At 48.3% G+C, this 22,238-nt stretch overlaps 1 protein-coding gene across 17 annotated transcripts in view; it reads right to left on the reverse strand.

Annotated features, from left to right (window-relative positions):
* The window catches only part of LOC146796177 (uncharacterized), a 1,057,178-nt gene that overhangs the window by 732,265 nt on the left and 302,675 nt on the right, over positions 1-22,238 (reverse strand). For all 17 annotated transcript variants that reach the window (XM_085628582.1, XM_085628595.1, XM_085628592.1 and 14 more), the window contains exon 8: positions 16,452-16,586. In XM_085628582.1, coding sequence (XP_085484708.1) covers positions 16,452-16,586 — 135 coding nt within the window. The remainder of the gene's footprint in view (positions 1-16,451; positions 16,587-22,238) is intronic.

A 22,238-nucleotide genomic window follows, 5' to 3' on the forward strand; every position in this document is an offset into this window, starting at 1 on the left:
TGGTGGCTAGCAAAGGCGAAAAGGCTGTGCTGCTGTGTCCTGCTCAGGGAAAAGGTGTGAGAAAGTAACTCTTTTGCATGTTTAGCCCCCACTTGTTGCCTGGTTTGGATCTGGTTTCAATTGTAGTGCACATGGTCCCTGCCAACCAGGTCCCCTGTGCCAGTACTTCCTCCCTAAAAGAAAATCCACTATTTGTACTTCTACCCCCTGTAAGTCCCTAGTAAATGGTACCCTGTGTGCCTTGGGTCTGGGAGCTGCAGAGAGTCACTTGGTACCCTACTCACTGCCATTGAGGAGGGTCACTTGCAGCTTGCATGCCTGTGAGGAAGAAAATGACTAAGTCGATATGGCACCCAGCCTGGGTGCCATACCAGCTAACACTGCCTGAAGGCATAGGTAAGTCAACACTCTAGCAGGCCTCACAGCCCTAAGGCAGGGTGCACTGTACCACAGCTGAAGGCATATCTGCATGAGCAGATAGGCCCCTACAATATTGGGGTCGATTTCCTAATATACTGAAGCCAGTGTGGGATTTATTGAATAATGTACACAGAGAGCATCCTGTAGGAAAGTGGGCTTCTGTTGCAGTAACGCCCTCACACTTTTTGCCAGACTACTGATGCACTTATTCTTGGTGTGCCCTGGGTCCCTGCCAATCGGGTTCCCATGGCCTGTGTTCTTTCCCCAAAACTAACCCAATTGGCATCTCTGGCCACAGGTCAGCCCTTGGTAAATGGTACCACAGATACCCAGGGCACTTTGACCAGGGGAAGACCTCTAAGGGCTGCAGCACTTCTTGTACCACCCTTAGAGGCCCTGTACCTTTACACACACACACACACTGCCTTTGCAGGCTGCGTGTTTTGGTGCAGAACAAAGTGAAGAGTCGACATGGCACACATCCCTGTGTGCCATGTCTACACCCACAGCCCTGGCATAGACCAGTCACCCCTCTAGCTGGGTGCCCTATGCCAGTGGTGAGGGTACGGGTGCATGAGCCCTGTACCCCTACAGTGTCTAAGTCCATTCTTAGACTTGTAAGTGTAGTGCTGCCATTAAGAGTATAGGGTGCTGGCAGCTAGTCATTACGAACTCCACAGCACCATATAATGGCTACACTGAAAAGTGAGAAGTTTGGTATCAAACTTCTCAGCACATTAAACCCACACTGATGCCAGTGTGAGATTTAATGAAAAATGCATACAGAGGGCATCTCAGAGATGCCACCTGAAAACTAACCCACCACTAGTGTTCAGGCAGAGTAGCTGCTTTCAGCTGCCACCACCAGACATGTTTCTGAACCCCTGGGTCGAGAGCCTGCTGCTCTCTGGGGCCTGAAACAATGCACATCCTGAGACGAGGTGCCAAGCCTCCTCCCCCAGGATGGGCAGGGTTCACGAAAGGGAAGCTTCAAAGGCATGCCGTCTTTGTTAGCCTCCCCAGACCATTTGCTGATTTCAGCAACTGGTCCCCACTGGTTCTACCCCCCACTTTGGGTGGGAGAAACGGCAGGAAAAACAAGTGAGGGAAAGAGGTGTGCCCACCTCTGCCAACTCCACCCCTCAGGTGGGGGAGGCGAGGTGAAGCACAACTCTGAGTCCCCGCCATTTTGAGGATGGGGGGACCCAACCAATCAGGGACAGGCTCGTGCCCCCTCCCACTGGAGGGTGGCACGATAGGGGTGTTCCCTTCCCTTTACCTACCTGTAACGCCCATAAGTCTAGTATTTAGGGGGCAGCCTGAACCTTGCTTCCTCAGACCCAGCCTGACAACAAGAAGAAAAGAAGAAGGACCGACTAGCCGTTCAGCCAGCTAACAAGAGGACGACGCCCACTGACTTGGCCCCAGCCCTATCGGCCTGTCTCCCTTCGAACCTGCTCCTGCAAAATCCCTGTGTGTCCTGCAGCCAGCAACCTCAAAAACCCCAGAGGACCTGCCTGCCTTCACTTCCAAAGACTGCTTCTCCCGTGAACACCGGATTTGTTCAACCGCAACCTCTGGCAGCAGCTCCACTCTGCATCCACCGTCCATGGCCCGACCTCGAGTGGGCAAACACCACGAGGAGATCACTCCGGCGATCCTGAACCGAGATCCGGCGACCCCTGAACTGCCTCAAGCCTCCAGCCGACGCCTGCAGCCTAAATCCAGAAGGCCCCCCGACCGTGACCCGTAGCTGGTAAGAAGATCCAACTCCAAAAGGCACCCCTGCACCCGACGGCCCACAACCTTGTGTGCCCAAATCAACTGCCTAACCAACCCCTAACTTCTCAAATTACCTCTCGAAGTGGTGGTCACACCCAGAAGTCCTTCGTCTCCCTGCCTGCAGTGCTTTTGCAAACAGGAGGTTCTCCAATGAAAACAAGAGGGCACCCGACCTCGAAACAGCACCCTGCACCCAGCCGCCCTAAAGCCGCTGAGGGTGCACCTTTTGTGCTACTTTGTTTCCCCATTTGCCCTGACCTAAACACTAGAAGCTTTGCTCCCACAACCCAGTGGCCTGCTAGCCAGCAGCCACAACCGGAGGCCCCCTATCCCCCATTGGATAACAACGGACCTCAGCACTCTGCACCCGGCTGCTAGAGTTCAGTTCTTGAGTGTGTGAATTCATTTGCTGACTGAGTGTGTACATCAAATGCTTAACGCTGTCCTCCGATACTGCCTTACTGCTCGAGCACACTACCACAAATAGAGAGTAAGGTTCTGTCTAACCTTAACCTCTGCCTACCTCTGGGGTCACCTGGACTCTATACACACTATACCTCATTTTGGTGTAGTATATATAGAGCCAGTTTCCTACAGTGCCCCATGAAAACATGCCAACCCTGTTGTGGTATCTGACCGGCTGTAGGCAGCCAGTCACCACAAGACATGTTTCTGGACACGGGTAGAGAGCCCCTGCTCTCTGGGACCAGAAACAATGCACATCCTGGGCAGAGGTGTCACACGTCCTCTCCAAGGATGGCCCAGTGCTCGAAGAGGGGAGCTTCAAAGGCCTGTTGCCTTCATAATGCGACTTCAACCTCTGCTGCTAGCAGCAGATGGCAGCCCCCAATTTACCCCCCAACTTTGGGTGGGAAAACCAGCAGGAAAATTGAAGAAGAATAGGAGGTGTGCCCATCTCTGCCAACTCCACCACTAAGGTGGGGGAGGCGAGGTTAAGCACATCTTTCAGTCACCACCATGTTAAAGCTGGGGAGACCCCTCCAATAAGGGCTTGGTCTATGCCCCCCTTCCACAGAAGGATGGCATAATAGAGGGTGTAGGCACCCTAGGTAAGGTGCCCATTGACCCCACCTGCTACTCTCATAAAACACCTCTAAATCTGATATTTAGGTGGCTCGCCAAGACCTGGAAACTAGATCTGTGACGACCTACGAAGAAAGAAGACAACCCTGAGGAGAAGACTGAAGACGACAACTGCCTTGGTCCCAGCCCTACTGACCTGTCTCCAGCTTCGAGGAACCTGCGACATGTCTTGGAGACAGCGACCTCTGAAACCCCTGGGTGGACTGCTGCCTTCAACAAAGACTCTAATCTCCTGTGGACAGCAGGCTTGGCCAGAAGAAAACAACAACTAAGACTCTGGATCCAGGCGGATCTGTGACTTGTGCCCACTCTGCACCAGACGCCCACGGCCCTAGTTTGAGTGACCAAACTGCCTAGTGAAGCCTCCCCAGAGACCAGAACTCTGAATCTAGCATTGGCCGACCTCTCCTCACACCCACAACGGCACCTGCAGAGTGAATCTGAAGGGTACCCCCTACCGCAACTAGCCTGATAAGATTTCTGACGTTTAAAGGCACCCCTGCACCTGCAGTCCCCGGGCTTTGATGAGCTTGACCAGGGTTACCCCTGTGACCCTCAACTTACCTGTGCTGTCGCTAGTGTTCTGTCTGGGCCCTCCGGATCGACGCCTGGGCCTGTTTCCAAAAGGAAGAAACTCCATAAGATTGCATTAGATGGCCAACACTGTGCTTGCACCATGCACCCAGCTGCCCCTGTGCTGCTGGTAGAGTGTGTTTGGTACTATTTTGTGTCCCCCTCCTGTGCTGGTCCTAACACCCAAAGCTTAGCCCTTGCAACCGTTCCACTTACCTACAAGCAGCGTGAGTGGCTCCAGGCATCCCCTGTCTCCATTGGAAATCATTAGGCCGAACTCCGATTTTGACCTCAGCACCCTGTCACCTCTGTGCCGGTGGTGGTGCAGTTTGGTACTCACCTGACCCCTGGCCCTCGCTGACTTTTGGCTCCGAAGCATGGGATGGTAAGTACTTACCTGTTTAACCACAATATTGTTTTTCTAATAGGATAACATTGGAATGTGTTGAAAAATTTCGAAGTGTCGATTTTTCAAAGTGAAAAGCATTTTTCATTCAAAACTTACTTACCGTATCATGGAGATCTTGGTCTTCAAATAGAGTACAAACAAAGGAACATTTTCTAAAATTCGTCTGGATCTCCTTCTTTAGTTGTGTGTGCATTATTCATCACTGATGTGTAATAAATGTCTTTAAATGCACCCGACCACCCCTGTGCCACTGGTGGTGTATGTTTGGTGCTGCTTTGTTGGCCCCTCTGTGCTGGTGCTAACCCCCCAAAGCCTTGCCCCTGCAACCGATTTACCCGACTGCAAGCAGTGAGGCCCCAGGTACCCCCTGTCTCTACTGGAAAGCATTGGGTCGAACTCCAATTGTGACCTCTGCACCCGGCCGCCCCTGTGCTGCTCGTTATGCAGTTTAGGGTACTTTCCTGATCCCTGGCCCTTGCTGCCTTTTGGCTCAGGAGAATGGGATTGTAAGTGCAGAACTTATCTGTTTAACAGCAATATCGTTTTCCTCATGGGATAACAGTGGACTGTGCTAAAAAGTTTTTAAGTGTCGATTTTTCAAAGTGAAAAGTATATTTATGTGAAAACGTACTTACCTTATTACGAAGATCTTGGTCTTAAAATAAAATACAAATGAAGTATATTTTTATAAAATTGGTCTGGATCTCTTTCTTGAGTCGTGTGTCATTATTGATCACTGTTGTGCAATAAATGTCTTACACTCCTCTGTGTTAGGCCTAAGGATGCTTGCCAACACTACCACTTATAGAGCACTTTGGATTTTACATTGAGTCCAGCACACTTTTGTGGAATCCCTGGACTCGGTGCATGGTATTACCACCTAGTGGCAGTATCATATACAGAGCCAGCTTCTACACAGAGTGGCGCCTGAGAACTTCAAAGGTGAGGAATCTGCACGTAGAAATATCCATCAGAAATGCACATTTTACTGATATCCGTGAAAAATAACAGGTTCCTGTGAAATATGGGGTTTAACATCATAATGACAGCACCCAAACTACTCCGCAGAGCTTTATCAATGTAAGAGTAGCAAGGACTATGTGGTAACAGAGGACACAATTACATGGCAGGGTTATCTAAATTATGCGACAAGAAAAAACAAATTATGTGGCAAATTCTCAGGCATTATTATTTTGATTGAAATCAGCAAAATACGTGCCAAATTATGTGTCAAATGTGTACATGCACATATGCAGCATAGACACAGAATCATACATTTCTTCAGGCACTAGCCATTGTCCATTATGTTGTTAACAATCGATTTATGAAAGGTCAACAAGCCATAACATTCACATTTTTATTATTGTCCATTATTAGCTGCCCATTGAAGAGAATAGACTCAACAATCTCCATTGTTCATGTTAACTACTGGAAAATAAACATGTACTATAAAAATACATAATGGTAGTGTATATATATTCAGAGTGGCTCGTTACTTCACTGAGTTGGGCGAGGGTGTTTGTAGTTGGGTGAATATGTAATTGACAACATTAACATTTTGAGCTAATAAAACACAGAAGTTCACCAGTTATAATTTAGCAGAGCTAACTATAACTTACGCCCGCCATGTACTGCTTATGACCTCACATATTACATCACTCATGACATGTTCTTCTATGACATCATTTCTGACATCACTCATGACATCATCCAATGAGCGTGTTAGTTTGTTTTACAGTTTATATAGAGGCAGCTAACCACCATATTACCTTTCTACCTAATTTTCTGCAGTCTGTGTCCAGCTTATGGGTGTAAGTGTAACAAAGCACAGGATCCTGATGCATCATAGGTGTGTAGAGGTATTGAACATGTTATAAATCTTTTTATTGAATAGTAACTCTGTGTGCAAGTGACGGTTCACAACTTGTGTTCAGTATGTTCCATACAAGGTTTTTTAGCTCTGCAGAAAAAGTTTCCAACATGGCTGCAAGTTTGGTGTGTGTTGAGTTTCTCTGGATGCAGAAATAACGCTGGAATATTAAATGGGGTGCTCCGTTTCGCCGAGGCTGCCCTAATAGAAATGTGTTTGGATATTAATGGATTGGATCTGACCTGCCCGCCTCTACCTAATCAAAGAGGTACAGAAGAAATCTAACCATTACTTTCAGAATATGTGGGAAAGGGATGAAATGAGGATAAGTTGTTCTCATTTGCGAACTTGGTAGATAAAGCAGGCGCAGCATGAGATTTGAGATTCCTAGAGTATACACTTTTTAAGATGGACTTTGGCCCCAAATATCAGGCTTATATCAAGGTGCTGTATGCCACCCCACAAGCCCAGGTCAGGCTAAACAGTGTGGTGTCCTCCTGTGGTGTTTCCTATTCAATGGGGCACCGGCAGGGGCTGCCCCTTGTTCCCCCTCCTCTTCATGCTGGCCATTGAACCCCTGGCGGCCTGGGTGCGTTGCAACACTCAGGTGTGGGGTTTTGACTGGGGCCTGGTGACGGAGAACAGGATCGCCCTCTATGTGGACGATGTTCTTCTATTTCTCTCCCTGCTGCATAGGGCCCAACAGGACATGACAAGGTGGGATAAGCTGTCCCTTAACCTTATGGGCTAAATAGCTTTGTTTAAAATGATGAAACTTCCTCGTTGATATACGCTCTTCAGAACTTCCCCTTTCATATTCAGCGGACCTGGTTTAACAATCTGGCTTTGATGGTACGGCGGTTCCAGTGGGCCGATACGCCCCTCAGAGTTGAACTGGGTAAATGCGTCCACTCCACATATGACAAAGGGCTCGCCATGGAGGATTTCTGCCTATATTATTGGGCTGCACACATTCTGGTAGTGAACAACTGGTTACATAGGGGTTGGGAGAATCTGGAATACCAGGGAGAACATAATGCATATACAATATAGGGCTCCAGTCCCTGCCCGGCTCCTGGACCCCACAAAAGAAGTGTTCTGGATCTAGAGAGTGGCATTGCGCTGGGTAGGCTGCGACCGAAGACTTATCCTGGATACATCTCTATGGGCGGGTCGGTGGTTGACACATGTGGCTGGCCTCGAGAAGTCCCGAGGGTCGGACCAGCTTGGCACTTCACTGCTGAGTATTAAATGGGACAAGGGTCATATTCAATCTGTACGAAGCTGGCTCTGTATATACTATACCAAAGTGAGGTATAGCGTGCACAGAGTCCAGTGGAACCCAAAAGGTAGGCAGAGGTAAAGTAGATAGCACCTCACTCTCTATTTGTGGTAGGCTGGTCGATCAGTAAGGCTTTATCAGAGGACAGTTTTAAGCATTTGTTGTACACACTCAGTCAGCAAATGAATTCACACACTCAAAGACTGAACTTCAGACCAATTGTTTTTGTATAAAAATATTTTTTTAGTTATTTTATTTTCTAGAACCAAGCAAGCCTGGCACAGGTAAGCAATAAATACTTTACAGTAGTAATGCAGTTTATAAACAGGTTGAATTGCGATTGTAAATGTACTTTGATTTGATTACAGTAATGTTACTGATAATGCAATGCTTTTCAGAATACAGTACATATACTTTGTATAGGAATTTTAGTAGAATATCATGTAAGTTACTTTTCAGATTACTTTTCTTACACAGTGCAGTATACCTGAATACTGCACTGGGACATTTCCTCTTAACAGGTAAGTAAAAGCGTTTTGGTTATTTAGTTACAGTTTTAAAGGATTTCTTAGGTTTTCCAACTCCACACTTAAGACACTTTTCATAGAAAAACAGGCAATGTTACCTATGGAGGAAAATAGTGTTATCGGTTAACAGGCAAGTACTATGTTGTAGGAGTTGGTATTTTGGGGTTAGACTCCGGGGTACCCCAGGGTCAAGGATGTACTCTTGTCACACCCTCAGCGGCACTAGGATGGCTGGGTGCAGAGTGCTGAGGCCCAATGTTATCCAATGGGGGATAGGGGGCCTTCGGTTGGTGGCTGCTGATGAGCAGGCCAATAGGTTGTGGGAGCAAAGCTCCTGGACTAAAGTTCAGGACAATACAAAAGATGCGCCCTCAGCGGCACTGTGGGGCGGGGTGCAGAGTGCTGTTTTGCGTCAGGTGCCCTGTAGCTTTCAATGGGGAGTCTCCGGTTTGCAAAAGCACTACTAGCTCGGGGACGAAGGTCTTCTGGGTGCGACCACCACTTGGAGAGGTAAGTTGGGGTTTGGTTAGGCACCGTCGGTTGGGCCACCCAAGGCCGTGGGGCATCAGGTGCAGGGGTGCCTTTTGGTGTCGGATCTTCTTACCAGCTCCTGGTCCCTTCCGGTTTGAGACTGCAGGCATCGCTGGAGGCTTGAGGCAGGTCAGGGGTCGCCGGATCAGGGGTCAAGATCGCCGGGGAGACCTCCTCTAGTAGTTGGGCCACTCGAACTCGGGACATGGCCGTCGGGTGCAGAGTGGAGCAAACTCGCGGATCCTTGCGGAGCTGGAGTCTTTTGTTTGAACAAATTCGGTGTTCACAGGAGACAGAGTCTTTGAGATTGAAGAGAGACTGGTCCTCCGGGTTTCTCGAGGGTACTGGCTGCAGGACACACCGGGATTTCACTGGAGCAGGTTCGATGTGGGGATAGGCCGGTAGGGCTGGGGCCAAGTCAGTGGGCGTCCTCCTCTTGTTAGCTTCGGCACGGCTGTTTGGTCCTTCTTCTTCTTTTCTTCTTGTAGGTTCTTGTCTGAAAAAGCAAGGTTCAGGGGTGCCCCTAAATACTAGATTTAGGGGTGTAACAGGTAGGTAAAAGTTTGGGACCAATGGGTACCTTCCCTGGGGTGGGTACACCCCCTATTATGCCACCTCCAGTGGGAGCGGGGCATAAGCCTTTCCCTGGCTGGCTAGGTCCCCCCATCTGCAAGATGGCGGGGACTGAGAGTTGTGCTTTACCTCGAGGGGTGGGGTTGGCAGAGGTGGGCCAGTTCTCCGCCCAAAGTGAGGGTCAGAACCAGTGGGGACCAGTAGCTAAAAGCAGCAAGTGACCTGGGGAAGCTCACAAAGGCAGCAAGCCTTTGAAGCTTCCCCTTCGTGTACCAGGCCGATCCTGGGGGAGGAGGCTTGGCACCTCGTCTCAGGATGTGCATTGTTTCAGGCCCCCAAGAGCAGCAGGCTCTCGACCCAGGGGTGCAGAAACATGTCTGGTGGTGGCGGCCGAAAGCAGCTACTCAGCCTGGACACAAGTGGTAGGTTGGTTTTTAGGAGGCATCTCTAAAATGCCCTCTCTGTGCACTTTTCATTAAATCTCACACTGGGTTTAATGTGCTGAGAAGTTTGATACCAAATTTCTCAGTTTACAGTGCAGCCATTATGGTGCTGTGGAGTTCGTAATGATAAAATCCCAGCACCATATACTCTTAATTGCAGCACTGCACTTACAATGTCTAAGAATGGTCCTAGACACTCTAGGGGTACAGGGCTCATGCACCTGTACCCTCACCACTGGCATAGGGCACCCAGCTACAGGGGTGACTAATATAAGCCAGGGCAGTGGGTTGTAGGCTTGGCTCCCTTAATTTCTAATTTAGGTACGGGGATAGCAAGGGATGTCAGTACAGCGGCACTTGAATGGACTGTCTCCATCACCTCCGCGGTGGATGTGTTGGCTCCTATTTCTCTTCGTTATTCGGCTAGGAAGAGACCTTCGGCCCCATGGTTCTCGGAGTCTTTGAGAGCTCTAAGACAAGGTTGCAGGAAGCAGGAAAGGTTATGGAGGGCGAGCTGGGATGATCAGGAGAGGGCAAGGCATAAACTTCTCCTTAAGGGATATAAACTGGAGGTTATTAAAGAAAAGCAGGAGTACTTTTCTAAGCTGACTACCGCTCTTACCTCCCCCAGAGAACTTTTTAAGATTGCAGATTCTCTGTGTTCCCTGCAAGTGCCCGACCCTATTCCCAGCTCTCAGGGTCTGTGTGACAAGATTTCCCAATTTTTTCATTCTAAAATAGCCGATATTTATTCGGCCCTTGAGTTGCAACGGGCTGCGCTGCCGTCCCTACCCTCGGTTTTATCTGCTGTGGGTGGTGGAACGGTGGCCTCTTCGGGGAATCTGCCCAACTTTCCACTGCTCTCCCTTCAAAAGTTAGACCTGCTGTTAAGTAAGATCAGGTCAGGGTACCCTTTGGACCCTTGCCCCCTCAGAGTCCTTAAGGATTGTCGGGAAGCTCTTTTGCCCCCTCTCCTGAGTATCATGAACCGGGCAATACAGGAGGGCACCTTTCCCTCTGTGTGGAAGAGTGCGGTGGTTAAGCCCCTTCTAAAGAAACCTACGTTAGATCCTGAAATCCTTAAAAATTTCCGTCCGATCTCATTGCTTCCTGCGCCTGCAAAGATGCTCGAAATCCATCTGAATGAGCATCTGGCGGCATTTTTGGACACCTCGGGATGTCTTGATCACTCCCAGCATGGTTTTCGGAGACATCATAGCACGGAGTCGGCCCTTACGGTAGTGCTTAATAACATCCGCAGTGAGGTGGTTCAGGGCCACTCTGCCCTTCTGGTCTTGTTGGACTTGACAGCCGCCTTTGATACCCTATCTCCCTCGGTTTTAATTTCTCGCCTTAGGGAGATAGGGGTGGAGGGTGTGGCCTTGAGCCTTCTGGCTTCCTTCCTCGACCAGAGGGAACAGAGGGTCAAATTGGGTGAACTCCTATCTCCATCCCTTCCGGTCCAATGTGGGGTCCCTCAGGGGTCGGCCTTAAGTCCTACCCTCTTTAACATCTATGTGGCGCCACTTTCTATGTTAATAAGATCTTTTGGGATGGAGGTGGTGTCATATGCTGACGACACCCAGATCATGGTGTCCCTCTCCCACTCAGGCAGTTCCTCCGCTTTCAGCTTTCGGAACTGCATGGAGGCAGTCTCGCAGTGGATGATTTACAATTCCTTAAAGCTGAACGGGGAAAAAACCGAGGTCCTTATCTTTAGTGGAAATAGGGACATCTGGTCTTCTGAGTGGTGGCCCCCTTCTTTGGGAGTTTGTCCTGCCCCCACGGATCTGGCCCGTAACCTGGGAGTTCTGATTGATCCCGCTCTCTCCTTGTCTCAGCAGGTTAATAAGACTGTTGCTACCTGTTGGGGTACTATCAGAATCCTTAGAAAGATCAGACACTATCTGTCTCCACATGCTCGCAAACAGATTCTTGTTGCATTGGTCGCTTCCCGGCTTGACTACTGCAACGCTCTCTTTGCCGGGGTAAATAAGGGCCTTGTGTTACGTCTGCAAACAGCCCAGAATGCGGCAGCCAAATTTGTGCTTGACGCTCCCAAGTTCTCTTCGGCCACTGCTGCCAGGAAGAGTCTGCATTGGCTTCCGATCCAAGATAGGATCGTCTTTAAGATCCTGTGCATGACTTACGGGGCTCTATCTGGCCTGGGGGCTGAGGGGGTTAAGGACTTACTATCACCTTATGTCCCAGGCAGAAACCTTCGCTCTCGGAAAAAGCATCTGCTGTCAGTTCCCCGTTTCCGAAGAGTTAAATGGGGAGGGAGGGCTTTTTCCTCTTTAGCCCCTAAACTGTGGAATACTTGTCCTACTGAAATTAAAACTCAATATACTGTCCCTATGTTTAGGACGGCATTAAAGACGTGGCTTTTTGCCAAGGCTTACCTGTAGTTTCGGTTCCTGGTCTGTTTTGCTTTCTTTTTGTGTTAGGCGCCTTGATGCCTCTGGGCTTAGTTGCGCATTATAAATTTCTTTTCATTCATTCATTCATTCATTCATTCATTCATGTCAACTCTTCACTTTGTTCTGCACCAAGACACGCAGCCTGCAAAGGCAGTGTGTGAGTGCAATGTTACAGGGCCTTTAAGGGTGGGACAATAAGTGCTGCAGCCCTTAGAGGTCTTCCCTGGTCACAGTGCCCTGGGTACCTGTTGTAACATTTACCAGGGGCTGACCTGTGGCCAGAGATGCCAATTGGGTTTTGTTTTTAATGCAGTTTTAGGGAAAGAACATGGGCCCTGGGCACCTGATTAGCAGGAGCCCAGGGCACACTCAGTCAAAGTACATCAGCAGTTCAGCAAAAAGTGGGGGCTACCATGCAGAAAGAGGGCACTTTCTCACACACTCCTTTCAGGACCTCCAGTTTAAATTCCACTTGCAGAAATCACAATTCTTTGGGTACCTACAGCTCCGGCACACTCTCTCCGGTTATCACACCGAACTTGGGGAAGTCCCGGAATATAATCCGCTGGAAGTGCAACTACTTATGCATCCCCTGGAATGCATAAGTAGTTTATTACAAATTTACAAAACCCTGGTTGTACACTCTCCAGACATGATGGGCCCCTTGAAACCATGCTGAGAGGAATAGTTGGGCTATCTGTAGGCGACAGACTGGCAGGATGCACGTATAGTGCCCCATGTGCTGGTGATCTCTGCATGGCTCAGGCTCATCCACTTAAATATCCTCATAAAGTATATCTCACACCTTAACTCCTCTGAAGGGCTAGAGTGTCTCCTTCTCCTGTGTGTCTTCGGTGCCTGGGGCCAAGAGGGGACTTCTATATGGTGTGGAACTGCCTTGTTATACAGCAGTACTGGTCACATATATTCTCTACACTCTCCAAGGTGGTGAGATCCCATTTGGAAGATGTAAGAAACTGGCTCTATATATACTGCACCAAAGTGAGGTACAGTGTGTATAGAGTCCAAGAGTCTCCATATGTTTGGCAGAGGTTAAAGTTAGATAGAACCTTACTCTCTAAAGTGGTAGCTTGGTTGAGCAGTAAGGCAGTATCAGAGGACAGTGTAAAGTATTTGATGTACACACAGTCAGCAAATGGTCTCACACACTCAAGAACTGAACTCTAGGCCAATTGTTTTGTATAAAAAATATACTATTGCTTTATTTCTAGAACCAAGCAAGCCTGGTACAGGTAAGCATATAAATACTTGGCATTAGTAATTGACTTGTTTGAATACAGTTCAGAATTGCAGTATAACTGGTACTGGTTTTGATTACAGGTTTAAGAAAGCAGTTTGCATCACATTGCAGGTATAGGACATTCAATTGATTGGGTGTTTTAAGTAAAATGCAATTAAGGACTGGATCCTAGATTCAGTCCTGGGACATTTCCTGAAAACAGGTGAGTAAATGCGTTGTGGTTAAAGGAATGATTTTTAAGGAATATTATTGTATTTCAAAAGTTGACAAACTTTTTCACATATAATCATCAATGTTATCCTATGGGAGGAAATTCACTTAGCAGGTAAGATATGTTATCGTTACTTTTTCTTACTCACTGCTGGATCCTGGATTCAGCACTGGGACTTTTCCTGAAAACTGTTGAGAAAATTCAGTTAGGTTATTTGGGCGATTTTTAAGGAATGTTGAGGCCCAATGTTATCCTATGGAGGATAGGGGGGCTCTGGTTGGTGGCGGCTGGCAAGCAGGCCACGGGGTTGTGGGAGCAAAGCTCCTAGGGTTAAGCTCAGGGCAAGTTGGGGACCAAGTTAGCACCAAAGGGGCACCCTCAGCGGCGCTAGGGCAGCCGGGTGCAGGGTGCTGTTTTGAGGTCGGGTGCCCTGTTGATTTCAATAGAGATTTTCGGTTTTGGTTTTCAGCTGCAGGCTCGGTCCAGGAAGACTTCCGGGAGGAACCAATAGCTGGGCAGGTAACTTGGAGGGCTCTGGGACGTAGGTTCACCTCGGGTTCCTTTTTCGAGGGCGCAGGGCAGCTGGATGCAGGGGTGTCTTTTGAGGTCGGATTTCACCTTACCGGGCCACTCACGGTTGGGGGGGTCTCTGTGCAGAGGCTGCAGGCGGCGTCGAGGAGTCCTGGAGCAGTCAACCCACGGTGGACTCGGACTCTGGAGCGCTGGGGGACCTCGCTGGCACAAGAAGGCCACTCGAACTTGGGCCGTTGGCGACGGGTGCAGTGGTAGTTCCAGGCGTCGGGTTTCTTTGCTCTCAGCAGGCTCAGTCTGTTTTTGGAGTTTCTTTTGAACAGGGCTGCTGTTCACTGGAGATGCGGTCTTTGTTGAAGGCAGTCAGTCCTCCCAGGGGTTCTGGAGGTCGCTAGTTGCAGGACAAGATGATGTTTGGTGCAGGATCTCTGAAAACTGCAGACGGGCCGGTAGGGCTTGGGCCAAGCCAGTTGTTCTCTGCAGTCTCCTCTGCTGGGCGTTTTCTTTAGTCCTTTTTCTTCTTAGGTTGCGGGACTCTGAGGAAGGAAGATTCAGTGTGCCCCTAAATACTACATTTAGGGGCGTTACAGGTAGATAAAGGACAGGGACCAGTGGGTCCCTACCCTGGGGGGGTACACCCCCTATTCTGCCACTCTCCAGTGGGAGAGGGGCAGGAGCCTGTCCCTGGTTGACTGGGTCCCCCCATCCTCAAGATGGCGGGGACTCAAGGTTGTGCTTCACCTCGCCTCCCCCACCTTAGGGGTGGAGTTGCAGAGGTGGGCACAGCTCTCTTCCTCACTTGTTTTTCCCGTCAGTTCTCACGCCCAAAGTGGGGGGTAGAACCAGTGGGGACCAGTTGCTGAAAGCAGCAAATGGTCTGGAGAGGCTCACAAAGGCTTCTCCTTCGTGAACCCTGCCCATCCTGGGGCGGAGGCTTGGCACCTCGCCCCATGATGTGCATTGTTTCAGGCCCCAGAGACCAGCAGGCTCTCGACCCAGGGGTCCAGCAACATGTCTGGTGGTGGCAGCTTGCACAGCCACTCAGTCAGGTCACTGGTAGTTGGTCGTTTTTCAGGGGGCATCTCTAAGATGGGGTGCATTTTACATTAAATCCCATACTGGCATCAGTGTGTGTTTAATGTGCTGAGAAGTTTGATACCAAACTTCCCAGTCTTCAGTGTAGCCATTATGGTGCTGTGGAGTTCGTAATGACAACCTCCCAGCACCATATACTCTTAATGGCAGCACTGCACTTACTGGGCCCAGGAATGGACCTGGGTACTGTAGGGGTACAGGGCTCATGCACCTGTACCCTCACCACTGGCATAGGGCATCCAGCTAGAGGGGTGACGGATGTATGCCAGGGCAGTGGTTTGTGGGCATGGCACACAGGGATGTGTGCCATGTCGACTCTTTGTTTGGTTCTGCACCTAGACACCCAGCCTGCAAAGTCAGTGTGTGTGTGAGTGTCAGGGTACAGGGCGTCTAAGGGTGGCACAATAAGTGCTGCAGTCCTTAGGGGCCTTCTCTGGTCCAAGTGCCCTGGGTACCTATGGTACTATTTACCAGGCGCTTGACATGTGGCCAGAGATGCCAATTGGGTGTTGTTTTGGGGAAAGAACACAGGCCCTGGGGTCCTGATTGGCAGGGTCCCAGAGCACATAAAGTCAAAGAGCATCAGTAGTCTGGCAACAAAACAAAATAAAGGGGGGTTTTACTGCAACAGAAACCCACTTTCTCACAGAAGATAGCCCTGTAATTGCTCTGATGGGTATTTCGAAGTACATGGGAGACCTTGTGGGGATAGAACTCTGGTGAGGCTGGGTACGCTGCTGGCTAAGAGGGCTACAGCATAACACTGGAACTCCTTCGGCGCGCCACCCGTTGCAGCCTGGAAAAGAGGTATGGACTGGAGGAGACTATATATACTGCACATGGTTGTCACTGCAAATATGGCAAGGTCTTGAACAAGTGGTGGGCGTTTTAGGGTTTTAGGGGGGCTGGCAGGTCCAAGTACTGGAGGTTGCTGTGCATTTTACAACTGTGCGATCGATCGGTGGGGGGGTGGGGGTTGGGGGGGGGGGGGTTCGTGTTATTTTCTATTTACAATGTGCATGTTTTGTGACAGCCATAATTGTTGTACTGAAAATCAAAGAAAAATGTTCTTAGGGAAAAAAAACAAGTACACATGAAAAAATACTGTAGCATAAACCATAAATGTAGATGTGCATTTAGGGAGGGGAGGGCCATAATGATCTTCAACACACTCAACAGAGGTAATACACAGCATATTGTCTTCTGCGCATCTGCATATATACTACTACACAGAGGCAGATGTGTCAAAAGGGAAAAAAGTAATAGGGGATCAAAGAAACACATTTCATTTAGTTAATGATTTCAACCACAGAGACCTATTGCCTTGTCTCACCATACCTTCATCTTGTTTATGAATGGAAAAATGACCAGGTTACCCCAATATTTTCCACACCATACTTGACGAATGTGGACATTTACCTTTCTCGACAACAGTGGAGAACTTTGATACACCAAAGTGTCCAGATCATGAGACTTTCCTCGCTGCGAAGCATCACGACCTCCAAGCACTGAATTTGTTTCTTTCTTCAGGTGCTCTGTGAGATTTTCAGGACACTACAAGGAACCAGAAATCAACATGTTATCACAGATTGGGGCACTGAAGAGGCTTTTAACACAAACAATGAATAAATGCAGAATTCTATGTCAGGACTGGAGGCAAGGATTATGCTTAACTTTCTTCTTTATTTTTTCTCCAGCAGCCATGAAGATTTCAACTTTTAGTAAACTACATTTCCCAAAACCACAGGGAAAAGATCAACAATGCTTTAACCAATCACAATGAAGTACAGTCCATAAAGCCCTGCATCTCTGTTCATGCAATCTCTTTGTTCGCTGCTCCGGCAGTCACAAACAAGCGCTCCTGGTCACCTCTGATGAGGGACTGGATATTCACCAAATGATACAGTTTCTGCATGTATTAGTGCTTTGGTGCGAGTGCCTTTGCCTCTCACTGCTGTGAGAACGCTTCGGTGATCCTTATACTACAAAACATTCATGATACAGAAGAAGCTGAGCATGGAGTGGTCAGCTGACCGGTAGAGGGCATCCGTACACCTGTATGGGAGCGCTCGCACACCGCATGCCTTTTTCTGTGTCAACATGTCTCCTCAGGTTTCCCATGTGCATCTGAGGAACATCGCACTGACCGCTGCAATTACAATATATGTAACTATTTCTTTGAGGTGGTTAATGCTGCCAGATATAAGGCAGTGGCCTCCATTATGGCCCCCCATGTGAGGAGGATATCCCTACTTGAATGCAAGTGCATAGAACCCCTCTTTCTGAAGGAAGACCTCCCTGGGCCATCCTTGATCCCCACCCAAATCAAAGGCATTTAATGGGAGGACTATCCACATAAAGCTACTGCAAAAAACAAAACATGAACCAAGGGTCGATCTTGACACTTTAGCAAAGCTCAAGAGGGCCCTCCTCTCACATAAGAATGTCTGAGGACACACAAGGTTTGGAACCCTTAATCCTGTGGGCCAATACAGAGTCAATCACACTTCCTGAGGCTCCCCTGACTCCTATGCTGGACCCGTTCGATGAGGATGAGTCGCCGGTAGACTCTGATGGGGATGCATCTCAGAACAGCCCATGGCGCCTTTCCCTGACAATTCACCCCGAAGGATGGGGTCCTTGACGATGATTCCCTAGCTCCCGGGTCTCACATGTTGGACCCTGACGAAATTCTACATTGCTGCTCTTCAGATTGGGTCCCAAGAAACAAAATTGCAACAAATGTGGCGGGCAGTTACATAAACCACTGGACAAGGAGGTGTGCAACCGATTCAAAGTGGAATGCCTCCATTCTTCGTTGGATGGCAAAGTGGAGCTAACACCCGATATAGATGCACGAATGGCCACTTTCCAAACTAAATACATTAGAGATCCGAAAAAGGCATTAATTACTAATCACTCATGGTGGTCATGTCAAGACATGCTCCTTAATGTTGCTGTTCCCCTGAAACAAATTCTTGACATGGCCGAATAGGCCAAGGAATCCAGATCTCTGATACCTCCGGACATTTTCCCAGGCTGGGCCCAATGCAAAATGATTTTCCTTGGCAATGCCAACTGTGCCCTTTCTACAGAATGACAAGTTTCCCCTTATCAAAGTTGATCCTAAGTTAGGAGACCTTTCCACCTCTGAGGTAGGGCAGGCGACTTCAGGGACCCCTTTATTAAGGAGCTAGGGAAGTTTGTGGCCAGATTAAATTCCCTTGATAAAGCCCAAGCCTCTACGTATAGGATCTTTACCCTTAAGGTTTTTGTCGGGGTCAACTGTGGTAGGGGGCACTTTGCCGGCTGCTTCTCAAATCAAGCCCCCTACAGAGGTCAAGGTGTCAAACAAGGACATATCCAGATTTGGGGGTTACTCCTCCCCCCCCCCCCCCCCCCCCCCACCCACCCCTCTACAGGCTTTCAGAAACACAGGCAACAGAGTCCACTTCTGCAACAGATCTGCCAGGTCCACTGCCTCTGAGTGTTCTCTCATTTTCCCAATTAAAAGTGGGAAGCAGACTGGCAAATTTTATCCACAACTGGTGTATCTCTACGTCAAACAGTTGGGTTCTCCAGATGGTGCAGGCTTCTGGATAGAATTTTTTGGGTTGCCTGTCCAGAACTCGTCTTTGCCTATTAACTTTTTCTCAACAGGATGCCACCATCATACGGACAGGGGAGGGGGAGGGAAGGGGGGGGGGAGGAGTGCCAGCTCTTCTGTTGAAAGCGGCACTCACTCCTGCTTCTGTGCATCCCAGAGCAACATCTTTCTGTTGGAGCAGAGAGATGAGGGTTACTTTACAGTAGTAAACCTAAAGGAATTCAACGAGTGGCTGATATTCCACTACTTTAACATCGAGGGCATTTCACCTGATTCAAAATGATAGAACAAATATAGAGCTCAGTGTCACTCTTCGAGAATGTGGGGTTCATCATGAAACAAATACATCTATTCTAGCCTCAGCACAAAGCATTACCTTCTGAGGCTTTGCAGTAGGCTTCGTGCAGACAACCCACAGCCTCCCGTCTAGGAAAAGGAAGAAGATAAGTTAGAAACTCTACATAACTCTCAACAAAATAGAAACCTTCTTGCCTCAGATTGTGTGTCTGGATGGCCTCCTGTCATCATCAATACAGGCCATATTTCTAGGCCCACTTCATTATAGGGCTCTTCAGAGCCTCAAAGCACACCACCTCAGGAAGGAACTGACATATTCACAAAATATCACGCTCACTAAAGAAAAAATGAAGGAGATTAGTTGGTGGCTGTCCAATATGGAAACATGGAATGGAAGAGCCATATTCAGCTCCTGCCCGGGCTTAATCATCGAGTCCAGTGCCAGCAGAGAGGACTGGGATACTCGTTGCAACGAGTGCTCTACAAGAGAGAGATGGTCGTCTTCCAAAAGAAGCCTCCACATCAAGTGTGTGGAGCGCCTACCCAGATCCTTTGCAGTTCAGTGCTGGACCAAAGACATTTGGGAATATAGCCTCGAAAACAATATCTCAGTGACAACGAAATACCTACTATGGATATCTAGCACACAGCAGAATGGGGCTTCCAACACTTCGAGGATGAAAATGCTTGGCTCCATCACATGGACATTTTCAACGATCTCTTTCCCTTCAGACCACCAATTTCCCAGCAACTTCAGCTGAAGGCCGGACCCGGAGGAGGCAGTGAAAAATGCACCCCTATAAGACTGGCTCAAGGAGAATGGATATGCCTTTCCCACCTTCTCCATGCTGACACAACACTCAACTCACTTGAGGAGGAAAAAAGTAGACCTTAGGATGGTGACACAAAAGTGGAGACCTCAAGAGTGGTATCCAGTTCTGATGGAATTTTCCCGGGATTCCCCAATCCTACTACCCCATCGCCTAGACCTTTGGGATCACCTGGGGAATCCCCACCGCCTGGAGATAGAGCCCCCACGTAACAGGTGGAGTGTTTACCCGGGACGGGTTACTTTCATCATCCACAGAACAAATAATCTAATTACAGAGTGGTGGCATACCCTGCTTTTAGGGCCTCTCCAAAATTGTGTGTTGTGAGATGTGAAGGGTGTGATGTTTTATTCTTGAAGAGGGACTGAATCAACAGTTTTTGGAGCACACTCAGCCAGGAGCCTATGGCCTCCTAAGCTTTTTCTTTGAGAGCCAGGCTGGAGGATATTATGAAAGAGGCAGATTGGTTCTCCAACTCTACTTTCAAGAGGTTTTAATTTAAACCAGTAGCTGATGTCGCTGCACTGGTGGCCAGTAAGCTCTAAACTGGCATCATCCTCACCTACCTTTCTGACATAGAATGAAAAGTGTCCTAGCTAACGTAATAGAACGTTTCAATTCTATTTAGGACATTGAGGCGAGGGTTATTGACCCCCCCCCCCACACCAAATGATCATGAAAGATTACCCTTCCCTACACAATCTAGAGACTTATAATATGTTGGTGGTAAGTAAATTGGTAACTATGTGTTTTTTTCTGTGGAATGCACTATTTATGCACATATAGGTTAAAGTATTTTAGGATCATTTGTGCCTCTTTCCTGTTAGATGCATTAGCTTTTACAATACTATCAAGTGTAGACAAGGAGTGGTTACATCACATAACGCTTTCTTTGTCTTTGCACTTGGAGCAACTTGTGTCGCAAGAAGAAAGGGGGGGCACAAACAGAGAAACGGCTTTATGAACTGCACTTCATTGCGATTGGTTAAAGCGTTGTTGAACTTTACCTTGTGGTTCTTGGGAAGAAAAATGTTACCCTGTAAGCATCTGTTTGAGGCATGTAGTGCTGAAGAGTCACATGCTGTGCATACAACTGGCATCTGGTGTTCGGTTGTGTGCAAGTTGTTTTTCTTTGGAAAAAAACTCTTTTTGAGTCACAAGGTAGTGCGACTCCCTTTCGTTGGCAATGCGCACGGTCATCGGCTTCATTGTCAAATTGTTTCCCACACTGCGAGTGAGAAAGGTGCTGGAGCATAGAGATACAGGAAAGAGAAAAAGATGATCATGCAAGAGAAGTAAGGAGGAAAGATATCTGCAACAGCCATAGGCCTCCGGGGAGGAGGGCAGACACGTGAATCGACAGCACTACATGCCTTGAACAGATGCTTACAGGGTAAGTAACATTTTCCCTTTGAGGCATGTGTGGCTGTAGATACACATGAAGTGCATAGACTGTAAAGCAGTCCTCATAATACGGTGCCTAGCCTGTGGTGTTGCCGTAAATTGTAAAAGGGTACAGAGTACAGCTTGACCAACATCGGCTTGTTAGCGTGCTAGGACGTCTATACAGCTGCTTTGTAAATGTCATCTGTGGGGTTGTTTCCGAGGAAAGCCATAGAGGCCTCATTTTTCCTACTAGAGTGGGCTCTTGGGGGAACAGGCAAAACTCTCTTAGCTTTTACATAACATGTCTGGATGCATTTAACTATCCATTTGGCTACACCTGACTTTGATAAGGCTTTCCCTTAATGTGGTTCAGAAAAAGCAACAAAGGTTTGTTGAGTCTTCCGAAAGGGCTTGGTCCTATCCACATAATGCATTAGGCCTTGCATAACATGTAAGGTAGGAAGGGCCTGTTATGCGACTGAGTCGGGTGAGGCAAGATAACAGAGTTCTGTAGACTGATTGAGGTGGTATAGAGAGACCAACTTAGGGGGAACTCTAGGGGTTAGTGTGAATGGCAAACCTATCCATAGGAACCTGAATGAAGGGTTTTTCCAATGTTAAAGCTTGGAACTCACCGACACATCTGAGAGAGGTGATAGCCACAAGAAAAGTCACCTTCAAAGAGAGGATTTGAAGGAGCATGAATGGAAGGGTCTTGTAAGGATGATATTGAGATTCCACACTACGGCCAGGGGGTACGCGTGGATAAATGAACCTCTTGAAGCCCTCCATAAAAGCTTTGATGACTGGAATCCAAACGAGGGAGACAGGTTGCCTATTTTGGAGATAAGCAGCTAAGTGGAGCCGGATGGAGGTGAAGTGTGTCCACAGGTTTGTAGGTGTAGCAGGTAACAGACAATGTCCTAGATGCTAGCTGCTAAAGGGTGTTTTGAAAGGCATTAACAAGACAAACCTTTTCCGTTTGGCAATTTAACAGGCACGAGTAGTAGGCCTGTGTGTCTTGTTGAGTATATTAATGGATTAAAGAGGTAGCTTAAGGCAACCAAACTCTAAGACTTCATGAGT

Source organism: Triturus cristatus, chromosome 10 (assembly GCF_964204655.1).
Source record: "Triturus cristatus chromosome 10, aTriCri1.1, whole genome shotgun sequence".
NCBI classification, from domain to species: domain Eukaryota; kingdom Metazoa; phylum Chordata; class Amphibia; order Caudata; family Salamandridae; genus Triturus; species Triturus cristatus.